The sequence below is a fragment of the Cryptosporidium andersoni genome (genome assembly GCF_001865355.1).
Source record: "Cryptosporidium andersoni isolate 30847 chromosome Unknown contig_28, whole genome shotgun sequence".
Lineage (NCBI taxonomy): Eukaryota > Apicomplexa > Conoidasida > Eucoccidiorida > Cryptosporidiidae > Cryptosporidium > Cryptosporidium andersoni.
In genome coordinates, this window is record NW_027122853.1 from 435120 (window position 1) to 455858 (window position 20739).

Below are 20739 nucleotides of genomic sequence, written 5' to 3' on the forward strand. Positions count from 1 at the left end.
GCATCTTAGCAGTTACTTGGAAGTGTATATTTTTATGGTAACTAATACATTTGAGAAGGCTAGTGTAAATAAACTCAGATAACTTAAGATAGTGATTGGTAATACCAAAATAAACTCTTTAAAATTGTTAGTAAAGTAATATACATAATTTAGTTTCTTGTACCGCTTTGAAGTAAGCAAGTGTTTTTTAGAAGTAAAATCTTAGAGATAATGATTAATTAGAAGTTTATATTCCACTAACTTAATAGATTGATCTCGTGACAAATAGACAGTTCGCGGATACGAATTTTTTGATACATGAATCTACGTATTAAACATAGATGCTCGTATTAGGGAAGGTGATCACTCAGATTGCTAGCAAACACTCAAAAGATCCCCATCAGAAATTCAGTATTCACCCTAAAGTATACTATTTAGAGGTGTACTATTTTTGAAATATATCTTTATATTTGTAGAATGAAACAGTATTTTTTATTATTTCTATTACTTACTGGTACACTTGCAGCTCCTCAAAAGCCAGCTGCACCAGGTGTAGCGTCCCCATTGCCACATAACAAGGGTCAAATCCCAGCATTTGTTGAAACTCCTGTTGAAAGTTGTCCTCCAGGCTACGTTATGGAACATGGAGTTTGTGTTCAAAGAATCCAAGTGCCTCAAATCCCATTTTGCCAAGAACCTGCAATCTATCATGAAGGTCACTGTTTAATTGTTACAGCTCCATTGAAGCAATGTCCTCCAGGATATGAGATATCAGGAAAACAGTGCACAAGAACTAAAACAGCACCTCAACAACCATCTTGTCCACCTGGGACGACTTTGCAAGGCAATGAATGTATATCAAAGCATGTTATTGATACTGTATGCCCACCAGGGTTTGTTGATAATGGACGTGATTGTGTAGCGTTTTCTCCACCTGATAAATCTTGTCCTCCAGGTTTTACATTTTCAGGGAAGCAGTGTGTACAGTCTGATACTGCACCTCCCAACCCTGAATGTCCTCCTGGGACTGTATTGGAGAATGGAACATGCAAACTCATTCAGCAAGTAGATACTATATGCCCACCTGGGTTTGTTGAGGAGGGAAATAGATGTGTCCAGTATTTGCCAGCAAACAAAATATGTCCACCAGGTTTTAATCTATCTGGGCAGCAATGTATGGCACCTGAATCAGCAGAATTAGAATCAACTTGTCCTCCAAATACAATATTGGAGAATGGAAAGTGTAAGGTCATTAAAAATGTAGATATGGTGTGTCCCCCAGGTTATACAGACTCTGGAGATGAATGTGTACTTTATGTGGCTCCAGCTAAGGAGTGCCCCCCAAATTTTACACTGCAAGGGTTGCAATGTGTTCAAACGAACACCGCATCAACACAACCAGTATGTCCACCAGGAACTGTGCTACAAGATAATGCATGTGTATCAGTACAGTCTATTGATGCAATCTGTCCTCCAGAGTACTTAGATAATGGTAAAGATTGTGTAAAGTACTCACCTGTTACCAAAGATTGTCCACCTGGATTCCTATTATCTGGAAATCGATGTGTGCAGTTACAAACAGCTCCAACAGAGTTGGAATGTCCACCTGGAACTGTACTGAAAAATAATGAGTGTCAGTCTACTGAAAGAGTTGATACAATATGTCCTCCTGGTTTCTTAGATAATGGTCAAGACTGTGTTCAATTTGCGGCCCCAGAAAAGTCATGTCCACCTGGATTTTCTTTATCAGGAAAACAATGTATTCAGACTGAAACTTCCCCGAGAAATCCTTTGTGTCCTCCAGGGACAACTATGGAAGGTAATACCTGTGTTGCAACTGAGCTTATTGATGCAGTTTGTCCACCAGGATTCCTTGATAATGGATCTGATTGTATTCAATTTGCCCAGCCCGAAAAAGAGTGCCCAGCTGGATTTGTTTTAACTGGTAAACAATGCAGTCAATCCACTCAAGCTTCACCACAACCTGAGTGTCCACCCGGTACAACTCTCGTAAATGGACAATGCCAAAGAGTTGAGAAGATCAATTTAGTTTGTCCTACGGGATTCTTAGACAATGGTGCAAATTGTGTTTCCTTTTCAGCTCCAAGTAAAGAATGCCCTCATGGATATGTACTTAATGGGAATCAATGTGAGCAAATACGTGAAGTACCTTTAGTTCCTGAGTGTCCACCTGGATATACACTACAAGGATCACAATGCACAGCTGTAAAAATGATTGATGCAATTTGTCCAGATGGATTCTTACCTAATGGAGATAATTGCATACAATTTTCTCCGGCTTCAACTGTCTGTCCTACTGGATTCTCATTTCAAGGACAACAATGTGTACAGTCCACACTCTCCCCCAAGTCTCCAGAATGCCCTCCTGGCTCAATTTTGGATGGAGATTCTTGTGTCAGGCTTGTCCCAGGTTCTCTTCAATATGTTTGTCCAGCTGGTGTGAGAGAAGGTGATGTTTGTGTTGAGAGAAAAACTAGTTCTCCTTTGTTTGAGTGTCCACCTGGTTATTCTATAGAGAGCGGCAAGCAATGTGTTAGAAGAAGTCAATATGATTGTTCAATAACAACATATGTTACAGAGTGTCGTACACCAGATGTAAAGGCTCTAAGACGTCTTGCTACTAAGGATTCAACATCATTTGTATCTGTACAAGAAGGGGTAGATTCCCACAGTCACAACCATGGTCATACACATCATGTACATGGTCACACACATCATGTACATGGACCCGCACCAACTATCCATACACAACATCATAAGGAGGCACCTCGTCCAATTTGTGAGGATGTACCTAAGATTACGCCAAAGACATGTACAAAAGCCGATTCATTACCTGCTATCCCTATTTGTGAGGATAATTCTGAATTAGTTGGAAAGGAGTGTGTTTTGACAACTTATTATCCTCTAGAGGCAATATGCCAAGATGGAACTCGATCTAAGGATTGTGCTAAGTTTGTGAAAATACCTCCTACATTAAAGTGCCCATCTGGTACTACTGATGTAGGGAATCAATGTCAAAAGAGCCAATACACACCTTATGATCTTGCCTGCCCAGCTGGATTTTCCCTTGTTGGAGATAAGTGTGCAACAACAAGAGATAGAATTTGTCCAAATGACAACTGTGAAAAGGTAGTTACTGCATCTCCATCTCTAACTTGTCCTCCAGGTTACCATCAGATAGATGGTGTAGTTGAGACAAGTTATAGTCATCATCACCGTCATCTTGCGGTTGCTCAGTCAACTGGTCATGGCTATAATAATCATCATCATAGTCATGGTCACCATCATGCTTATCCCGCTGCAGCTCCAGTTCAAGTACCAGTACCAGTTCAAGTACCAGTACCAGTTCAAGTACCAGTACCAGTTCAAGTACCAGCACCTGTTCAAGTACCAGCACCTGTTCAAGTACCAGCACCTGTTCAAGTACAGACACAAATGAGGTGTATTCATGCTGACCATGCACCATACACACTTCAGTGTCCAACTGGAGCACGTCTCATTGCTGATAAGTGCGCAACTTATGCAGATAAGATATGTCCAAATGGAAATTGCGAACGTGTATACAATGAACCAGTTGCTTTAGTCTGTCCTCCAGGATTTACATCGACAAAGCCACAGTCTTCACTAAATGGGCTTAGTCATCACCATAGTCATCATCAAAAATCATCTGCTGAATGTATAAAAACAGTATTTGCACCATATATGTTGAGTTGCCAATTACCATTTGTTCTGGAAGGTGATAAATGCGCTCAAAAAACAGAAAAGGTTTGTTTGCAAGGGGATTGCAGACGTAATGTTGTAGTAAATCCAACATACACATGTCCCCCAGGATTTAGAAATGCTCATGGCATCCAAACAGCAATTGCTTCGAGTAAACATGGAGGTCATCATACAATCGTCCCATCAGCTGAGTGCGTCAAGACTACATTTGATGAATACCTACTTGTTTGTGCTCCAGGTTTTGTATTACTTGGAGATAGATGTGCCCAGTTTACTAATAAGATATGTCCTAATGGAAACTGTGAACGTCTTATTACTCAGCCTGCTGCTGTAGTGTGCCCACCTGGATATTCAAAACCTCAAGCTAGTATTTCTGTACAAGGGCACTCACATGGAAATAGTGGTCATGGTCACCACCATTTATCATCCCAAGAGTGTACAAAGCAGATATACTCTCCATATGACCTTTCTTGTCCGGCAGGGTACGAAATTATTGGGGATAAGTGTGCTATTCATACTGCCAAGGTATGCCCTGATGGCAATTGTGAACAACTAGTTAGATCTCCACCAACTATGGAGTGTCCACCAGGATTTTATAGACCTCAGGCAGGTATTACTATAAGATCACATGGTCATAAGGCGAGTGGTGTTAGTCAATGTTTGAGAAATATATATGAACCTTATTCATTACAGTGTCCCAATGGTTTCCGCTTACTGGGAGATATGTGTCAACAATCTGCAGCAAAGGTTTGTCCAAACAACAACTGTGAAAGAGTTAACTTTATAACACCAATAGTATCTTGCCCACCAGGCTTTGAACGAAGTGGCCAAAGATGTATAACTAATGAGTATGCTGATTATGAACTCGCCTGTCCTCCAGGCTTAGTAGTTGTTAGTGACAAGTGCGCCAAATACACAGATAAAGTTTGTCCAAATGGAGATTGCGATCGTGTGAAAACATTCCCACCTGAACTTGTCTGTCCACCAGGATATACAATGGAATCTGGAGTAGCTGCTGGAAATCCTAAGAATATAGCGGTCTCATCTCATTCAGGTCATCATCATTCATTAGGACATCATCAACGTTCGGTCATGGCACCAACAAATATTGTGAGGACAACAGTCTGCATAAGAGAAGTGTTTGCACCTTACTCTTTGAGTTGCACGTCTGATAGTCAATTATTGGGAGATAGATGCGCCAGGTATGCACCTAAGGTGTGTCCATCTGGTGGATGTGAAAAGATCGACACCACACCTTTAATGTCAAGTTGTCCAGCAGGCTATGTTACAGATCGTGATGGAACGTGTTATATTGTTGAATATGCTCCTTTTGCACTTACTTGTGCTGAACCATACACATTATTTGACAATAAGGAATGCGTTCTTGTTACAAAACCTGATAGTAAATGCCCTGAAAATACAGAAAAGACACCAACAGGTTGTATCAAGAAAGTTATTACTACTCCAATTGTTTCGTATGAAACTACCTGTATAGGGCCAAGCTGTGATGCAGCAGCTTAAGGTCTCTTCTTTAAGACCATATCAACATTCTTTATGGTAAAGATTTCTTTTGTAGAAAACATGTACTTTCAGTTATTTGCTACTTTAATTTTACCACTACATTGACTTCTGAGCTTACTTTCTGTTGAGTCAGCTGACTTCTATATTTGCACATTTCAAATGAATAGTGTATATTAGCGGTGTGTCGGTTAAACAAGGTAACACTATCTATATATAGGTCAGATGAAAAAGTGATGGGAACGGGATTCGAACCCGCGAAAACTAGCACCTCGAACTAGCGCCTTAGACCGCTCGGCCATCCCACCATATCCCTCGCTATCCTAAACTAATTAAAGTGTTAAAGCTTATTACAATATTCTAGAAAGAACACACAACATAATGTTCTAGAACAGGTAATATATAGGTGTAAAGAATATTCCAGAGAGTCTTACTTATACTTAATGTCTTTATATTTAACCTATAATTCTCTTCTAAAGTATCTAAACAATTTTTAAGGAGTATATTGTCTAACTATATACTTTAGTCTCATCTATCTGAGATATAAGATCTTTATATATATCATTTTATATTCTAGATACTAAAATAGCAAACTTATTGTGAATACTTTTTGCCTATAACAATATCTAAAAAACTCATCACTAGCCTTTCCTTAATAATGTATTACTTAGTGCTATAACAATGTATACCCATAAAAAACAAGAATGGAAATAATCCTGGTTTGCATATTGCAATGCAAGCAATATAGTATATTGGGGTTGTATACAGAAATATAAAGCTACCATATATCTGTTCAAGACCTGGGAAATTCAGGGAGTAAGGAACAGATGATGCAATTAACCATATCAGTAAGAGCAGCCCACAAATACTAGTGCTAGTAAATTAAATATGAAGCATGAATTAATAAGACAGCATAGTAGGGCATTTACAGTGAAGATCGTTGTCCTATAAACACACATCCCTACAGATTCAATATCCATATTTGTTTGGCCGTTACTGTTGAGTTGCCCATTAGTCCAATGTAAACTTGTTCCATATTGTAATAGTACTAGTGGCACAATAACTAGTGTAGCAGCCAAGTAATATTGCATACAAGATCCAGATCAAAAGTATGCCGGTACCATACTCATGAACTTTCTGTGGTGCATCATCTATTGAGTTGTAGATTTTTGCTATACAGGTATGCAGCTCTTTGGTACCTATCTTCAAATATTTCCTTTTATTAATATTAGGCAGCATTACATATTTTACAAATAAAGTAGCTTTGAATATTTGATACTTTATGTAGGTATATGGATATATACATTTGCTCTTTGTTTTGCTATCATAAGATTCATGATGTGAAGATTTCTTAAATAGTTCTTTTGGGTCAGAAATTAATTTGTTTTTTAAATTGAGATATTCTGAAATAATATCTTTTAGCTAATAAAAGTATACAAAGGGCCATATATGACATGGTGGAGTCTTATACAATAGCTGTGATTCTTCAGGTACATAGTGTGGTAAGTTCTTATATAGTACAAGTGCAATCATAGGTACTGTAATAAATATTAACCCACAGAGTTGTTTAGCCTATGGATTATGTATATCTAGACCTGAAAATCCATTATAATAACAAAATGCAAATGCTGTCATACAGGATGAGATATTGTTAAAAATATTGAAATATATTAGTGTTGAATTCTTCCTCAGACCCTCTTTACCATGAAATAATAATGAATGGAGATGGGAGAATTTAATATTCCAAAATTTGCAGTTTTTGTTGCCTGTATCCCTTCTCTGTCAAAGATTCCAATGCCTACTTTTGCTGATATTATCATCCCAACATCATTTGCTTCATCATCCATTGCAAGAGAGTGTACCTTTGGATTAAATTTTGTACACAACTGCAAAAGTATAAAGTTTCGTCTTGGAGAGACTCTATGCTAGAATTATAGATGCTTTTGAAACTAAGGTAAAGTATTTATTCAGTAATTTCGAATCAGTAAGTATTATATCCCAATGCTGAACAATAGTAATACTAGATTTATGATAGTATCGATTTCATTAGTAGATGAAATATTATCCATGTCTACTTCTATTTCTTGGATTGTCAACTTTGATATTCATTATTTCCAGATTTCTCTATATCAGAAAAATCTTCTCTTAAGTATAGAGGAACAGAATAGATATTTTCATATATAGGGCTTTTGGGAAGTATATGGTCTCCTTTAGGTTGGATAGGGATTTGTTCAATATTTTCAAAATATTTGGTTTATTACTGTTTAGAATAATATTTTTTTTTTTTTTTTTAAATAGTAAACCTTCAGGATTATTTATTTTGGATTGAGTTGGAAAGTTTGAATAAAACATAAATGAGTTTAGGCTCTTAAGTTCTACTTCCAAAGGATTACTTTTCTTTTTTCTTCTCGAATACATAAAGTAAAATTTTAACTGTGAAGTTATAGCTTCGGAACTTTTTCCATCAATAATTAAATTACACGTCATTTGGTCTAATAAATTGCAACTATAACCTATATTCACTGCCGTTTCAAACTTGTCCCCCGTTAACACCCAAAGTCTTATATCTGCATCTTTCATATCACTAATAAGTTCCGGAACTCCTTGAAGTTTATCTTCAATTCTAATAATTCCTATGTTTATTTTCTGCTCAATAAATGTAGAAATCTCCCTAGTCTTAACTGAATTGTAGTTTGAATATTTAGGATTTTTCAGTTAATTATTTTAAATTAGACAGTATTTACTAAAGAATCACTCAAGTTGTGAATTTCTTCTGAGTATGTTCTATATTCATCTTCCTCTAAATATCTGTAACCTAGTACTAAAGTTCTTAGACCATTTGAAGAAAGTTTGTAGATAATAGATTCAGTTAAATCTCTAGATTTATTGTCAAGTAATGTAATTTTAAAGATACTAGTATCTGTACCTTTAATTAACAATTTTTTGGAATGAAGATATTCTGAAGGCAAAGTAGTCATGTTTAATGAATTGTTAAGGAAGCTCTTCAATTTCATGTACATTTCTTGTATGATCAGACTCATTCTTCTACGTTCATGATAGAATTGCAGAGAATCAAAAACATCAATCGAAATAATGGGGCAATATAATATTTAGCGTAGTTGAAAAGTAAAATTAGATCATTCTGAATTTTATCTTGTAAAAGTTGATAAATATCAAGTATCTATGATAAAAGACCTTGATACTGATGAAAATTTTTCCATATAATCAGAGTTACATACAAATTTACATGTGTCAAATAAAGTTTGGTAATACTCACAATTTTTGACCCAACCCAACTAGTCTAGCTTGATGAGTTGTTAAAATTATTTCAAGTTTATCTAGATAATGCTTCCAAAATTCAACTCCCAAAAGTCTTGCAGCTTCTGAAATTGCCAGCTCATCAGGACTTGTAGATTGGTAGTGAACTTTTTTCATGATTAGTAATTGAGTTCCATCAGATCTATATCGAAGGGGATATGCTGCACGGATAGCAAAATTAATATTTGACTCATGTATAACATCTTAGCTGGAGTTATTGAATGAATTTATAGGATCCACTATTGCAAGACATGTATGGCAAATACTTAAAATTAAAAGCGTAACTTTTAGTGAATCATAGTTTTCAAAACATAGCAAAGGTTTCCACAACGATGATACATAGTTATTTTGTTGTAAGAACATGTTTTTATCTTCAAAATAGCAGATATTAAAAAATTAGGAGTTATCTACACCAAAATAAATGTACTTTACTTTCATATCATTCTCAGTTATAGTATCTGTTTTATCTGTAAATATGTGATATTGCCTAGTTCTTCAAGCAGGTTAGTAGATTAACATGTAGCATATGTCCCGCTAATTGGATCACATTCGTTTGTCATTTGTTAAAAAGTAAACCTGAATTATCCTGATAATTTCAAGAAGTATTATTAAATCAATAGGTATATCTGGTGTAAAAAGAACCACTACACTCCCAAGTACTATAAAAAGAATTTTTGCAGAATTCTGAATACCTGAAGTTAAATTTAAAGATAAGTCTCTATTTAAGATATAATGTGGTTAATGATTTGATATGAAAATGATTAAAAAATTGTGAGCTTAAACTTATAAATGCGATGAATAAGCAAAAAGTTATTTGAAGAAATACTAATATGCCTACATGCTTTTGTATAGTTGATTCTAAGTGACTCCATTTATATTTAGGCAGGTGTGAGGTACGGAATATTATAGTCTGGTGATTGGTATAAACTACACAGCCATAGCAACCACTCAGTATTATCTAATGAAGTACTTCTAGGTAAAAACTGATCATATCCAATATCAATGGTCTCTTCAAATTCTTCGGGGTTATTTGCCGATGTAATATGGTGAGAACCAGAGGAGTATAGTTTTTCAAAAGGAATTTCACATTCAAATTTTATTCTAATTTTTCCAACAAAAGACTCGTCTATAAATATAAATAATTTCGAGATATCAGCTATACATGCTTTACCTTTAAGATTAGTTTCTCCATCCAAATTCTTTGTTACAATAAATACAACTCCACAATAGTCAGAAGAGTGAAAAAGGATGAGATCGGTAAGAAAGTATTCGACGTCATAGATTTTCACTATATCATCCACCTCTATATCTTGTCACTTTTTTTTTTTTTTTTAAAGACCCATCTATGGTAAAATAAATAGCTGCTCTATTTTTTCTTCCCAATAACTTTTGTGTCTCTTTATATCATTCAAAGCATCTTTAGTAGAGGAAACATGCAGAATTATTATTAATGGGATAAGCGATGATGGTCTCCCGCCAGTCAGAAATATCAGGAATAAGCTGCATGATAACCATTGCAAGAATATAAAGATATTACAAAACCTTGTAACATATAAAAACAGATTGAGAGGCAAAAAGTTAATCAAGTTGTATTTTGAAGTCCTTATTTTGTTTGATTCCCTTTTCGTAGAAGTGTGTTCATCTTCAGGATAGATCTTAGGATTTGAGATAAATTTCCTGGTTAGATATTCAGATTCAAATCTTAAGTTGCCAAATATCTTATTGTTTTATATATTTCCAGGTATTCATATTATATAAGACACATATTTAGGACTTACAATATTATCTCATTAAAAATAACGAGGTATACAGACTTTGTGAGTTTGTTGTGTGTGGGACATAATTGGGCGCTTTCAGACACTCTAAGTCGGATAGGTAAATGAAAGTGGTCTCCCATTACTGGTATTTTTTCTGGTTTTATAAAATCAATTTTAAATTATATGTAGAGGGTAGAGAATCTTATTACTAACAAGTTTTTTTCATGGGAATTTCCAGGTTTTATCGCTGGATTTCTGAAAGGTATCCTCAAATTAATGAAGTTATTGGGAATGGTGATACTCCGATATTTGACAACTTGTATTTAGATGTTAATGGTATTGCCCATAATAGTATTCATAATAATGAGATGACTGTGTCATATTCAGGGCTGAATTTAAGTTTTGGTGGATCCCCTGAAATATGGACAGGAATTTTCAAATACATAAGTAGGCTAGTTAATATAGTGAAACCGAAGAAAGTTGTATATATTGCAGTGGATGGTGTTGCACCTAGAGCGAAGATGAATCAGCAGAGAAGTAGAAGGTTTAGGTCTGCAAGAGATGCTGCTTTAATGGAGGAATTAGCTGTCAGAAACTCTGAATTTGCAAGCAAAACTAATACGTTCGACTCAAACTGTATAACTCCTGGGACAAGTTTCATGTATGAATTAAATCGTCAATTAAAGTTTTTTGTTCACTACCAGATACAAAATGACCCAATATGGAGGAACTTAGAAGTGATATTAAGTGGTTCTGATATACCTGGGGAAGGTGAACATAAAATAATGGATTACATTAGGTGTATAAAGTCACAACCAGATTATAATAATAACACTAGACACTGTCTATATGGTTTAGATGCTGACTTGATAATGTTGTCACTTGCATCACATGAACCTCACTTCTCTCTACTTCGTGAGGAGATTAAATTTGTTCCTTCAAAGGTTTTGGATAATCGCATTATATTTACAAAGGATAAATTCCAATTTCTACATATATCTATTTTACGAGAATATTTAGTGAGAGAGCTAAATCCTATATATTCTGTATCTAAATTGGATCTGAATGTAAGATATATGGATGAAATGGATGTTCAGGATATAGTTTCTGGGTATAAAGATGAAAGTATAACTGTGACTACTCCTAAATTAGTTCAAAGTTCTTTCAATATTAATTTAGATTTTATGATGGATGAAGAGCGTCTGATTGACGACTTTATTTTTTTGGGCTACATTGTTGGAAATGACTTCTTACCACATATTCCATTCCATACAGTAGATAACGGACTAGATCGCATCCTTTGTAGTTACAGAAATTATTTGGCTTCATTTCAACAAACTAATTTCTGCAAAGCACCATGGTTACTTGAAGATTGTGGTAGGGTCAATTTTTGCAACTTTTTGCGTTTTCTAGTTTGGCACACAAGATCTGAGCATGAAGAGGCTAAAAAACTCCTAAATAGTTCTGATTACTGGGTATCTGTAATTCCTAATAACTCAAAATCTAGCGATATTCTTGGGTTACCAAAGTTTTCAAAGTCTCTTTCAGTAGATAAAGATAATTTGCGTTTTCAGTGGCAGGCTAAAAGACCAAGTACTCTTGAAGAAATGCGCTGGAGATACTATTTTGTTAAAATGGGCATTGATGCAAATCAGATTAGAGATAATAATATAGATTTACTAGATCATACTAGCATATCTGAGTCAAAACGAGATGAACTTGTATTTGAAACTTTAGAAGATCTAGTTTTCTGCTATTTAGAAGGGTTACAATGGGTTAGTTACTACTACTTCCGTGGAACACCTTCTTGGCGTTGGTTTTATTCTTATAGATATGCTCCTTATGCATGTGACATTGCAGCTATACTGAACCACTGGTTAAGGTTGGGCAAAATTACTCGTGTTAACAAATCAGAAATGAATCTTTCGATGGAATCCGATATACTTAATATAAAAAAGATGTATAAAGACGGGATACACCTAAATAATATGGTATTCCAATATATACTGGGAACTCCTTTACAACCATTCGAACAATTAATGGGAGTTTTACCTTCGCGTAGTTCAAATTTACTACCTGAACCATTTAGAAGACTGTTTATGAATAAAAAGTCCCCAGTAATTGATTACTACCCCTCTCAGTTTGATATTGATATGGAAGGTATTAAAGTTCCATGGGGTGGAGTTACACTGATTCCATTTATTGATGAGAGACTTCTTTTAAAATCCATTAATTACGTTTTATCTAATAGTGGATTTGGAGATGCAGATTTTTTAAATTTTAATAGTAAGTGTGAAGCTGTAACTAGCGATTTATCTATACATAAAAGATGTGTGTTTGTATTGGAGGGGTCATCAATACCGACAAAATACGTTGATCTGGGATTTCAAGCTGATACTAGCAAGATAAATGAGTCCGAATATTTAACTTTAGATGAAAAGAAGAGAAATATGGCTGGTGAGCTTAGAATATACTTTTATGATGAATATATTCCAGGTGGATATATTGAAAGTACAGTCCCATCTTATATACCATCACTACTTGACTGCAAAGTTGCATCTAAGATGTACTTGCACCCAAAATTTCCGCAAGGTACTATTCACTTCCCCAACAAGCTACTTGAAGGTACAATAATACCTTTGGATGGGTTCCCTAGCTTTAGGAGATTAGACTTCGAACCATTCTTTGGTCTGGGAGTTAATATATTTGGAAGTGAAAGTAAGAACGAATCTTTGTACTTTTCAGTATCATCAAAACATATATCTAAAGAGTGGATAAGAGAATTACTAGAAACCCCTCCTAATATGCTACTAAATAAATCATCCAATGTTTGCATATTAGTAGATTATCCGAGAGCTCACACAGCTGAGATAGTTTCTTTGAAAACTCAAAAATATATAGTAAAACCAAGACTGCTACTACCGCCAATAATTACATTAAATGAAGAGCCTGATGAATTATACCGTGCTTTATTAAATGAACATGGTCAACTGAAAAGACGTGGGATTACCCTACAACATGATATCCCTTGTGATTTCAACTTAGACAAAATTTTTTTTGAGCTAGGCTCCTATAAAGATAGCAGGAAAACGAAAATAGATGTTGAAAACAAAGTAATTTTAGATCCTATACCTGGAAACTGTTTAGTTGAAGTCAGACTTGCAGAGGAATATAACGAAGATGAAAATGGAATAGTACATTATAAATTTTCTAACAGGACAAGATACTTTTTACTTCCCTTAATTATGAATAAAAGATTTATAGGTAATTCTCGTAGATATGAACAGAAAGTGGGATTTTATGCGGGTGCCAGGGTTTTGTGCTTAAATAAATCTAGTGAATGTTTCGGACATATAGGGTATATTTTGGAAGAAAATTCGAATATGAACAATGTATTATCTAGATTTCAAATGAATAAAAAGTCCTTTGACACGAAGTTGTTTCAAAAGAAAATATTTGAGTATGCACTAAGAGACCTAAAGTCAATTCAATGGTTTTCAATACAAGATGCTGCGAAGATCTTGTATAAGCCATTAATTGCATGTTTAAAGAAAGGTGGTATGAGCGACACCTTAGCTACTAAGTACATGTACTATTCAACAGATATATTAAGTAAACTTATTATGGGTCCTATTTTCGTTAAATGTCATGACAGGTCTCTTCATGATATTTCTATGATATTATTCAGTCAGGACAAACGGCAAAGGATTAAATTATACCTTCCTCTTTATAGTCAATACACAAACAGGGATTCATATAAAACAGCTGCAAATACTATTATTCATAAAGGAACTCCAATTATAAGCAATGAATCTATCAAATATATAAAAGAGTATATTGAGACATTTCAACTATTTGTTTTGGCAATATTCAAGTGCTTTGTAAATTTGTCTACAGTTAATATTGAGAAATCATTAGATAGTCCATATTATCTATCTTCCGATATAGAGGGGAGTATAATTACTGAAGTTGAGTCTAGTGAACGTTGCAATGAAGATACTTTAAATGAAAATGAGAAAGTCACTTCTGTAAGGCGCATTCATGTCAGGGAGATATTTACGAATATTGCAGAGCCAAAGGACCAAGATTTTGCATTTAACCAGGCAATAGGAATACTGAAAAAACAGATCTATAGAAAAGTTGCATTTGTACATAACCATAGTAATAGTGTCTCAATTCTACCATCAACGATCCAAAGATTAGAGAAACTTACTAATTCACTGAACTTTGGAGATAATAAGGAAAATTCTAAATATATAATAGAGAAAGGTACAGAATTTTTACTACATGAATTAAGTCATTGCTTTTCATCTTTATTAAACAGATTTATTAACCATAATGGTCTTACATTAGGTCTTAGAATTGTTTATATTCGTGGAAATGGTGGAGTGGTACCATTTGGATCAACTGGAACAATTGTTGCAACATGTAGTGGGATTAGATCAGGGAGAGATTCATTTAAAACACCTATGGTAGAAGTTCTTTTAGATAGATGCTGTATTAATGCAACCAATTTAGGAGGTAAATGCTCCAACTTGCGTGGAATAATAGTTCCAGCTTGTGAATGTATTCCAATATTTCCATTTCTTTCATCAATCAATACAAAAGATCATATATCTTCAATATTAGAATGTTTGGATTTAATCAATAATGAAGATTCAAAGGATAAGTATTTACAGCAGGCTAGTAAAAGAAATTCTTCAGGTCATAGAAATTATTGGAATAAGGCAGCCCAAAATGTGGAAAGTAAATGTAACAATAAATATAGTTTAAATATAATGGAGGAATGCAACCCAATCCAAGAGCTTAAAATTGAAAATATCAAAGAAGAACAAAGAAAGGAGTATATTACTAAAATGAAGGTATTAAAAGGGAAATTCGTGGAGGAATTTGAACTAGAAACATCCGACTTTGCCCCCTCACCTGAGTCTATAAGTAATCCAATATTTGGGAAGGGAAGTGACTTTGGATATAATTCAAATATTGATGAGGCTATGAGTGTAAAGTTAAAAAAATTACTGAATATTTCCAATAAAAAAAAGATGTGATATTTAATCTTAAACTTTGCAGAACTTGCACTAATTAAATATTTCTTTTTTTTAGGCATTTAAAGTATTTTTTATTTTGAGATAACTTTGACCAATTTCGTCTTTTTTTTCTTTATGATTCTGTTTCGCTACTTGTTATTCCTTCTGTATAAATAATATTAGCAATGTAATATACTTCAAAATTATTGTATACTTTAGATTAATCACTATACCAAATTACAGTAAATACTAATACTACCTTCAAAAGTAGTTCTAATAGCATATTTTCCAACCAATCCCATAAATAAATATTCTGCAATTTTTTTTTAAAATATTGACTTCTTGAATAATGTGGATTTTATGATTTATTCCTGTTAAAAATGTTGCTATTATTTTAGATAAAGTTCACTATCAAATATTTTTCATGCTGAGCTCTGTGATCTACTTTCACTCTTCCTAATTACTATAGATTTAAAGTTATGGGAACAAACATCTGTATAATGTTAAGGAAGAGCACAAAGTAACTTAAAAAAATGCTTTAAAATACTTTATTAAGATTATCAAAATTACTTGTTCGATACCTAATATTTGTGAAAATAGAGTAGTTGAAATATTCTGTATTAATAAAAAAGTAGATAAATTTATTACTATTGTAAAATATGAAGGTAATGTTAGGAGCTAATAACATCTTTGAAGCTAATAACACTCAGGCTTAACTAACAATCTGGTTCATGACTGTAGCTGCAAATAAAGTTTTGATATACAGTATATTTTGTAGAAATTATAATTTTTTATTGAAATAAATATTGCATCGTAGTAAAACCTTTAATGGCTTACAACATTGGATCACATAAATTGTTTAATCATTTGGAATTATATGATGCAAGTATTCTGAATATGTTTTTGAATTTTATATAAGAATCAATGGTACTACCAATAATGATGTCCTTATATTCATAAGATAAATAAAATAGATGATGAGTGAAATATACTTAGTATAGCGAAATTTTAGAAATCAAATAACAAAGTTAACACTTTAAAACTTGAAAAAATAAAAGATATAAAGTTGCGAAATTACATTAAGAACATACCAGTAGTAAATGAAATGTACGGAAACTGTATTGATAAAAGTAGTGTTAAGTATATCACTGGATTTCTTATTAGCTAATTTCTCAGTATATGCCTTTTCACTAAACCTAAGACTACTAAGGGAATATTATTAATTAACAGTAGTATTGTAAACAATTTTAAAATTAGAAATATATATATTTTGCTGACAGTGCAAAGTGTATTTTAGGACAGAATATTGATATCACACTTAGCAACCTTATGATATTTAAGACGAAATATTGAAATTACTACGTATCTTAAGATGAAAGCCACGAGCAAAGTTTGCTACTTTTTGGAGTTGATCATACTCTCTTTACGTTCCCAGTCTGAATTGGTATATATCTTCAATAGGTATGCCTTTTAATGCTGTCAATATATATGCCACAGCCAGCCCTGAAAATTTAATATATTAGGCATTTAATTACCTATTAATAGTATAAGAAGCCCACTATGATGATTTATTTCACCTTTTAGAAGGAGTCATATAACATGCAAGACTAAATATTAATTTACTGTACATTTCTCAAACTGAGAGGGGGGAGGAATTCAAACTATCTTAATACTCTAAAACCTATATAGCGGTAATATTTGAGCACAAGTTACTACCGCCAAACAGAAATTCTTTATAATGTGCCCCACCATACTGGAGGAATTACCTTAAAGTACAAGCCCAATAGGACATGTAGTGGAAGAAATTACAAAGTAGAAATGGGCACTGAATAATGATGCCATTTATTGGGAATGGTTTGTTTAGTGACATTATTAGGGCATCTAGCAAGGAACTAGAGCTGGAAAGAGTCAGAACGGAGTTGTCTAATTTGAGAAATGTAATACATCATCAAAGTGATCTAGCAAGAAGTGATTATATTCAATTTAACTTAAAAGAGAAACGTAAGGTAATCTGGAAATTAGTATATGTATATATGCTTGGATATGATATTGACTTTGGGCATATGGAAATAATTGAATTGATAGGATCTCACTCATACTCTGATAAATTTTGTGGTTACACAGCTGCCTCAGTAATATTTCGTGATCAACCCGATTTATTAAGGTTAATAATTAATACATTAAAGAATGACTTGAATAACTGCTATGAAGCTTTACGTATATCTGCAAAGTCTACACATAGTTCAAATGCAAATGTAGAATCTATGTCTATTATCAATGAAATACGTAAACTGTACAGTAAAAGGAAGTTTGAACCAATTCAGCATTTAAAAGAGGCTATAGGATCAATTGCTTTGAACTGCATAAGTAACTCAGCAACAGTTGATATTGCAGTAAATTTATTTTTGGACGTAAAGAAGATAGCAGAGATACCAAGAGAAAATCAAACTGTCAGGTGTCATTATATCCGTTCAAAAGCAATTATTTGTCTCCTAAAATTATATCAATGTTGTCCTGATATATTACCAGCAATTGAATGGACAGAAAAGTTGATTACTGACTTTCAGTATGAGAGAAATATTGGATGCTTGCTTTGTCTATGCTCTTTAATTCAAGGCTGTTTAGAAAGGCAGAGAGATATGTCACAAACAATTTCAATAAAATTTGACTACAAAAAAGAAAGCTATGGATCTAATTTTTTGGAGAACCCTACCACAATTGTAAATAAAGTTCACCAAACCCAAACCTTTAGAGAAGAAAAGGGAGATGATACACTCAATGAAGACTATAGCACTGGTAAATTCCCACTTGAGGAATGGAAAGATATAGTTCCACAAGTTATATCTACATTGGCTAGGATTCGTTCAGGAGATTGTCCTAGTGGATATATCTTTCACAAAGTACCATCATTTTGGCTTCAAATAAAACTCATAGAGATATTGCAATATTTTGAACTTCCAAAAAGTGATCTTATTATAGTGAGGCGCATATATGAATTAATGGAAGATATATATTTAAATGCTATTCATGTAACTAAACAAAATTTATGCAAAGTGTCAGGAGACAAGGATTATGATAGTGTTGCAGTGTCATGTACCATTGGAATTGCATATGAAATCTCACGATATATATCTAGAATTTATGATGAGGAATTTCCTCAAAACATAGTTTATCTTCTGGGGATATTTTTGATAAATTTACTTTATATGGAAAGCATAGATTATATATCTCTTTCTTTGTCACTACTATTCGAATGTCTCTCTATTAGTGCAGTGACAGATATGTGTAGAAAAAATATTGCAATCATTCTGCATTATTCAAATATGAATGATCTCTTTATAAGTATATATGCTTTGAGGATATCTGTGCAAATTTGTAATAGCAGAAATTGGAAGTTTATTGCTAAAGAGCTCTTGAATAATATTACACATAAAATAATAAACCTAAATGGAAATGAGAATACTGATATGAAGAGTAATTTTGGACTTGGAGAAAGTAGTTTTGATGGTTATGGATATAATCGAGATCAAAGTTATCTGGAAGAATTTCTCATTCACATATGCTATCTGGTACGCAAATTTGCAAAATCCTATGACATTTCACTAAAAGTCATCAGTATTATTTTCCAACATATACAGAATAATCAATCTATTGGTGAAAATTCAACTTTCGCCTTGTCAGATAGTTCACTGTTTCAGATCATGGATATTCTATGTGGTGTGGAAAGTGGTGAGACTGACTCAAATAATTTGCCCAATGAAAGAAAGGAATTGGTAGAGGATCCAACTAAATCATTGGAGTATATAGCTCCTGATATAATAAAGAGTTATGCAGCATATAAAGGATATAAGACACTAACAAGAATAATAAGGAACTCTTGTATTTTGACTGTATCTTGTCAAGGAATTAGATGGATTTGTTTCTTAATTGGGGAATATGGTAGCTTAATAACAAATAAAGTACCTATAACTCATCAGGTTGGGGTGTTATTGCAACTTCATGATATTATTACTATTATCAATGAGCAGGAAAATCTAGTCTCTATTAAAAGTATGATACTACTTGCTTTTACGAAACTATACTGTCATACAGATACCGTTACTCAGAATCATATGCTTGAAAAGATCAAATTAGATTACAATAGCTGTAATTTATCTCAAGGAACTAGTGAATTCCTGGACACCATAATAATGAGTACTACTAACTGCAATACCCCATCAAATTATACAGATTCACCTATTATCCGTAATTTACTACAAAACTCTTTAAATAGGAATAAGCACAGTGATTTACAACACTCCTCTAAACTATCTGATCATTTAGCTCAAGTAATACCAACATTAGATATACCAATTGCATTTAGACAGCTAAATATTACTAGATGCCCAATAAAACAGTTATGGCATATTCTGTGTCTATTAAAGGAAGGCAATTTATATAGCAATACATACCTAACGGTATATTTCAAGCATGGAAAATACTCTAATGGAACTGGGGAATGTTATATTAATCTAAAGTTCCACAAAGTAAAAAGTAACTGCATGGCAATTAGGATAATTAGTACTGATATAAAATTAAATGTTATTAGAAATACTCAAGCTAATACTACAAATAAAGTTAATGCTTTTCAAACAACCATAGTAAACAATATATGTGGTACTTACATTGATGATGACAAGGTTATAGAGCAAACTTTGATTACAAGATGTGGAAAATCTTATTTAAATCCACCTCTTTATATAATAACATTATCAATTGCAAAATTAAATGAGGAAACTACAGAAGTCTTGAAGTCTGAAGATGGGTATTTAGAAAATGAACACTTGGATAATAACTTAAATCAACGAGTAAAGATACCGTTAAGATTACCTATAATACTTACTCAGTTTATGCTACCAACAAAAGATATGACTGATAAGGAATTTGAATATTTCTGGAATAAATTTGGCGAAGTATCAGCAAATGGTACTTTATCTATACCCTTAGTGGAAGTACCTTTATATTTATCTCTATTAAATTTCAATACTAACAAGTTGCTAATCCAGGAATATTCGAGGACACATCTCAGTACATCAACATTATGCTTAGAAAACTATAAAAGAATTCCATGCATGGTTAAAGTGAGGATTACTCAGAGCTCCAATCAAATACCTGAACAAAAAGTAGATAGCTTAAAACTGAATAAACACACTGTAGATATCAATGTAAGATCAAGCTCTATTGCTGTAGCTAAAGTTGTCAAATATATCTTAGTATCATATATTCTAGTTAATCCTAACTAAATATAGCTGAAAGTTAGAAAGTTAGTAACCTTAGTTTATGTAGATATCATACTCAATTTCGATTTAATATATAACTTTTAATAAAACACGAAAGACTTAAGTTCCAATAATATGAAG

At 33.3% G+C, this 20739-nt stretch overlaps 5 protein-coding genes across 5 annotated transcripts; 3 read left to right on the top strand and 2 right to left on the bottom strand.

Moving 5' to 3' along the window:
* Positions 1-456: 456 nt before the first annotated feature.
* Positions 457-5241, top strand: cand_006230 (uncharacterized protein; the record flags this gene model as incomplete). Its single annotated transcript, XM_067210864.1, has 1 exon — positions 457-5241. One exon carries the CDS (start codon positions 457-459, stop codon positions 5239-5241), a length of 4785 nt encoding a protein of 1594 aa, XP_067068071.1.
* A 1419-nt stretch (positions 5242-6660) lies between these two features.
* Positions 6661-8919, bottom strand: cand_006240 (uncharacterized protein; the record flags this gene model as incomplete). Its single annotated transcript, XM_067210865.1, has 6 exons — positions 6661-6810; positions 6942-7156; positions 7542-7914; positions 7983-8283; positions 8516-8759; positions 8823-8919. The coding sequence occupies 6 exons, from the start codon at positions 8917-8919 to the stop codon at positions 6661-6663; spliced, it is 1380 nt and encodes a 459-aa protein (XP_067068072.1).
* Positions 8920-9434: 515 nt separating this feature from the next.
* cand_006250 (phospholipid-translocating ATPase) lies at positions 9435-9899 on the bottom strand (the record flags this gene model as incomplete). Its single annotated transcript, XM_067210866.1, has 3 exons — positions 9435-9682; positions 9728-9859; positions 9896-9899. 3 exons carry the CDS (start codon positions 9897-9899, stop codon positions 9435-9437), a joined length of 384 nt encoding a protein of 127 aa, XP_067068073.1.
* Positions 9900-10537: 638 nt separating this feature from the next.
* On the top strand, positions 10538-15361 carry cand_006260 (exonuclease domain-containing protein; the record flags this gene model as incomplete). The annotated part of the gene is made up of 1 exon (XM_067210867.1): positions 10538-15361. One exon carries the CDS (start codon positions 10538-10540, stop codon positions 15359-15361), a length of 4824 nt encoding a protein of 1607 aa, XP_067068074.1.
* A 1814-nt stretch (positions 15362-17175) lies between these two features.
* cand_006270 (AP-2 complex alpha subunit protein) lies at positions 17176-20622 on the top strand (the record flags this gene model as incomplete). The annotated part of the gene is made up of 1 exon (XM_067210868.1): positions 17176-20622. The coding sequence occupies one exon, from the start codon at positions 17176-17178 to the stop codon at positions 20620-20622; it is 3447 nt and encodes a 1148-aa protein (XP_067068075.1).
* Between the last annotated feature and the right edge of the window lie 117 nt (positions 20623-20739).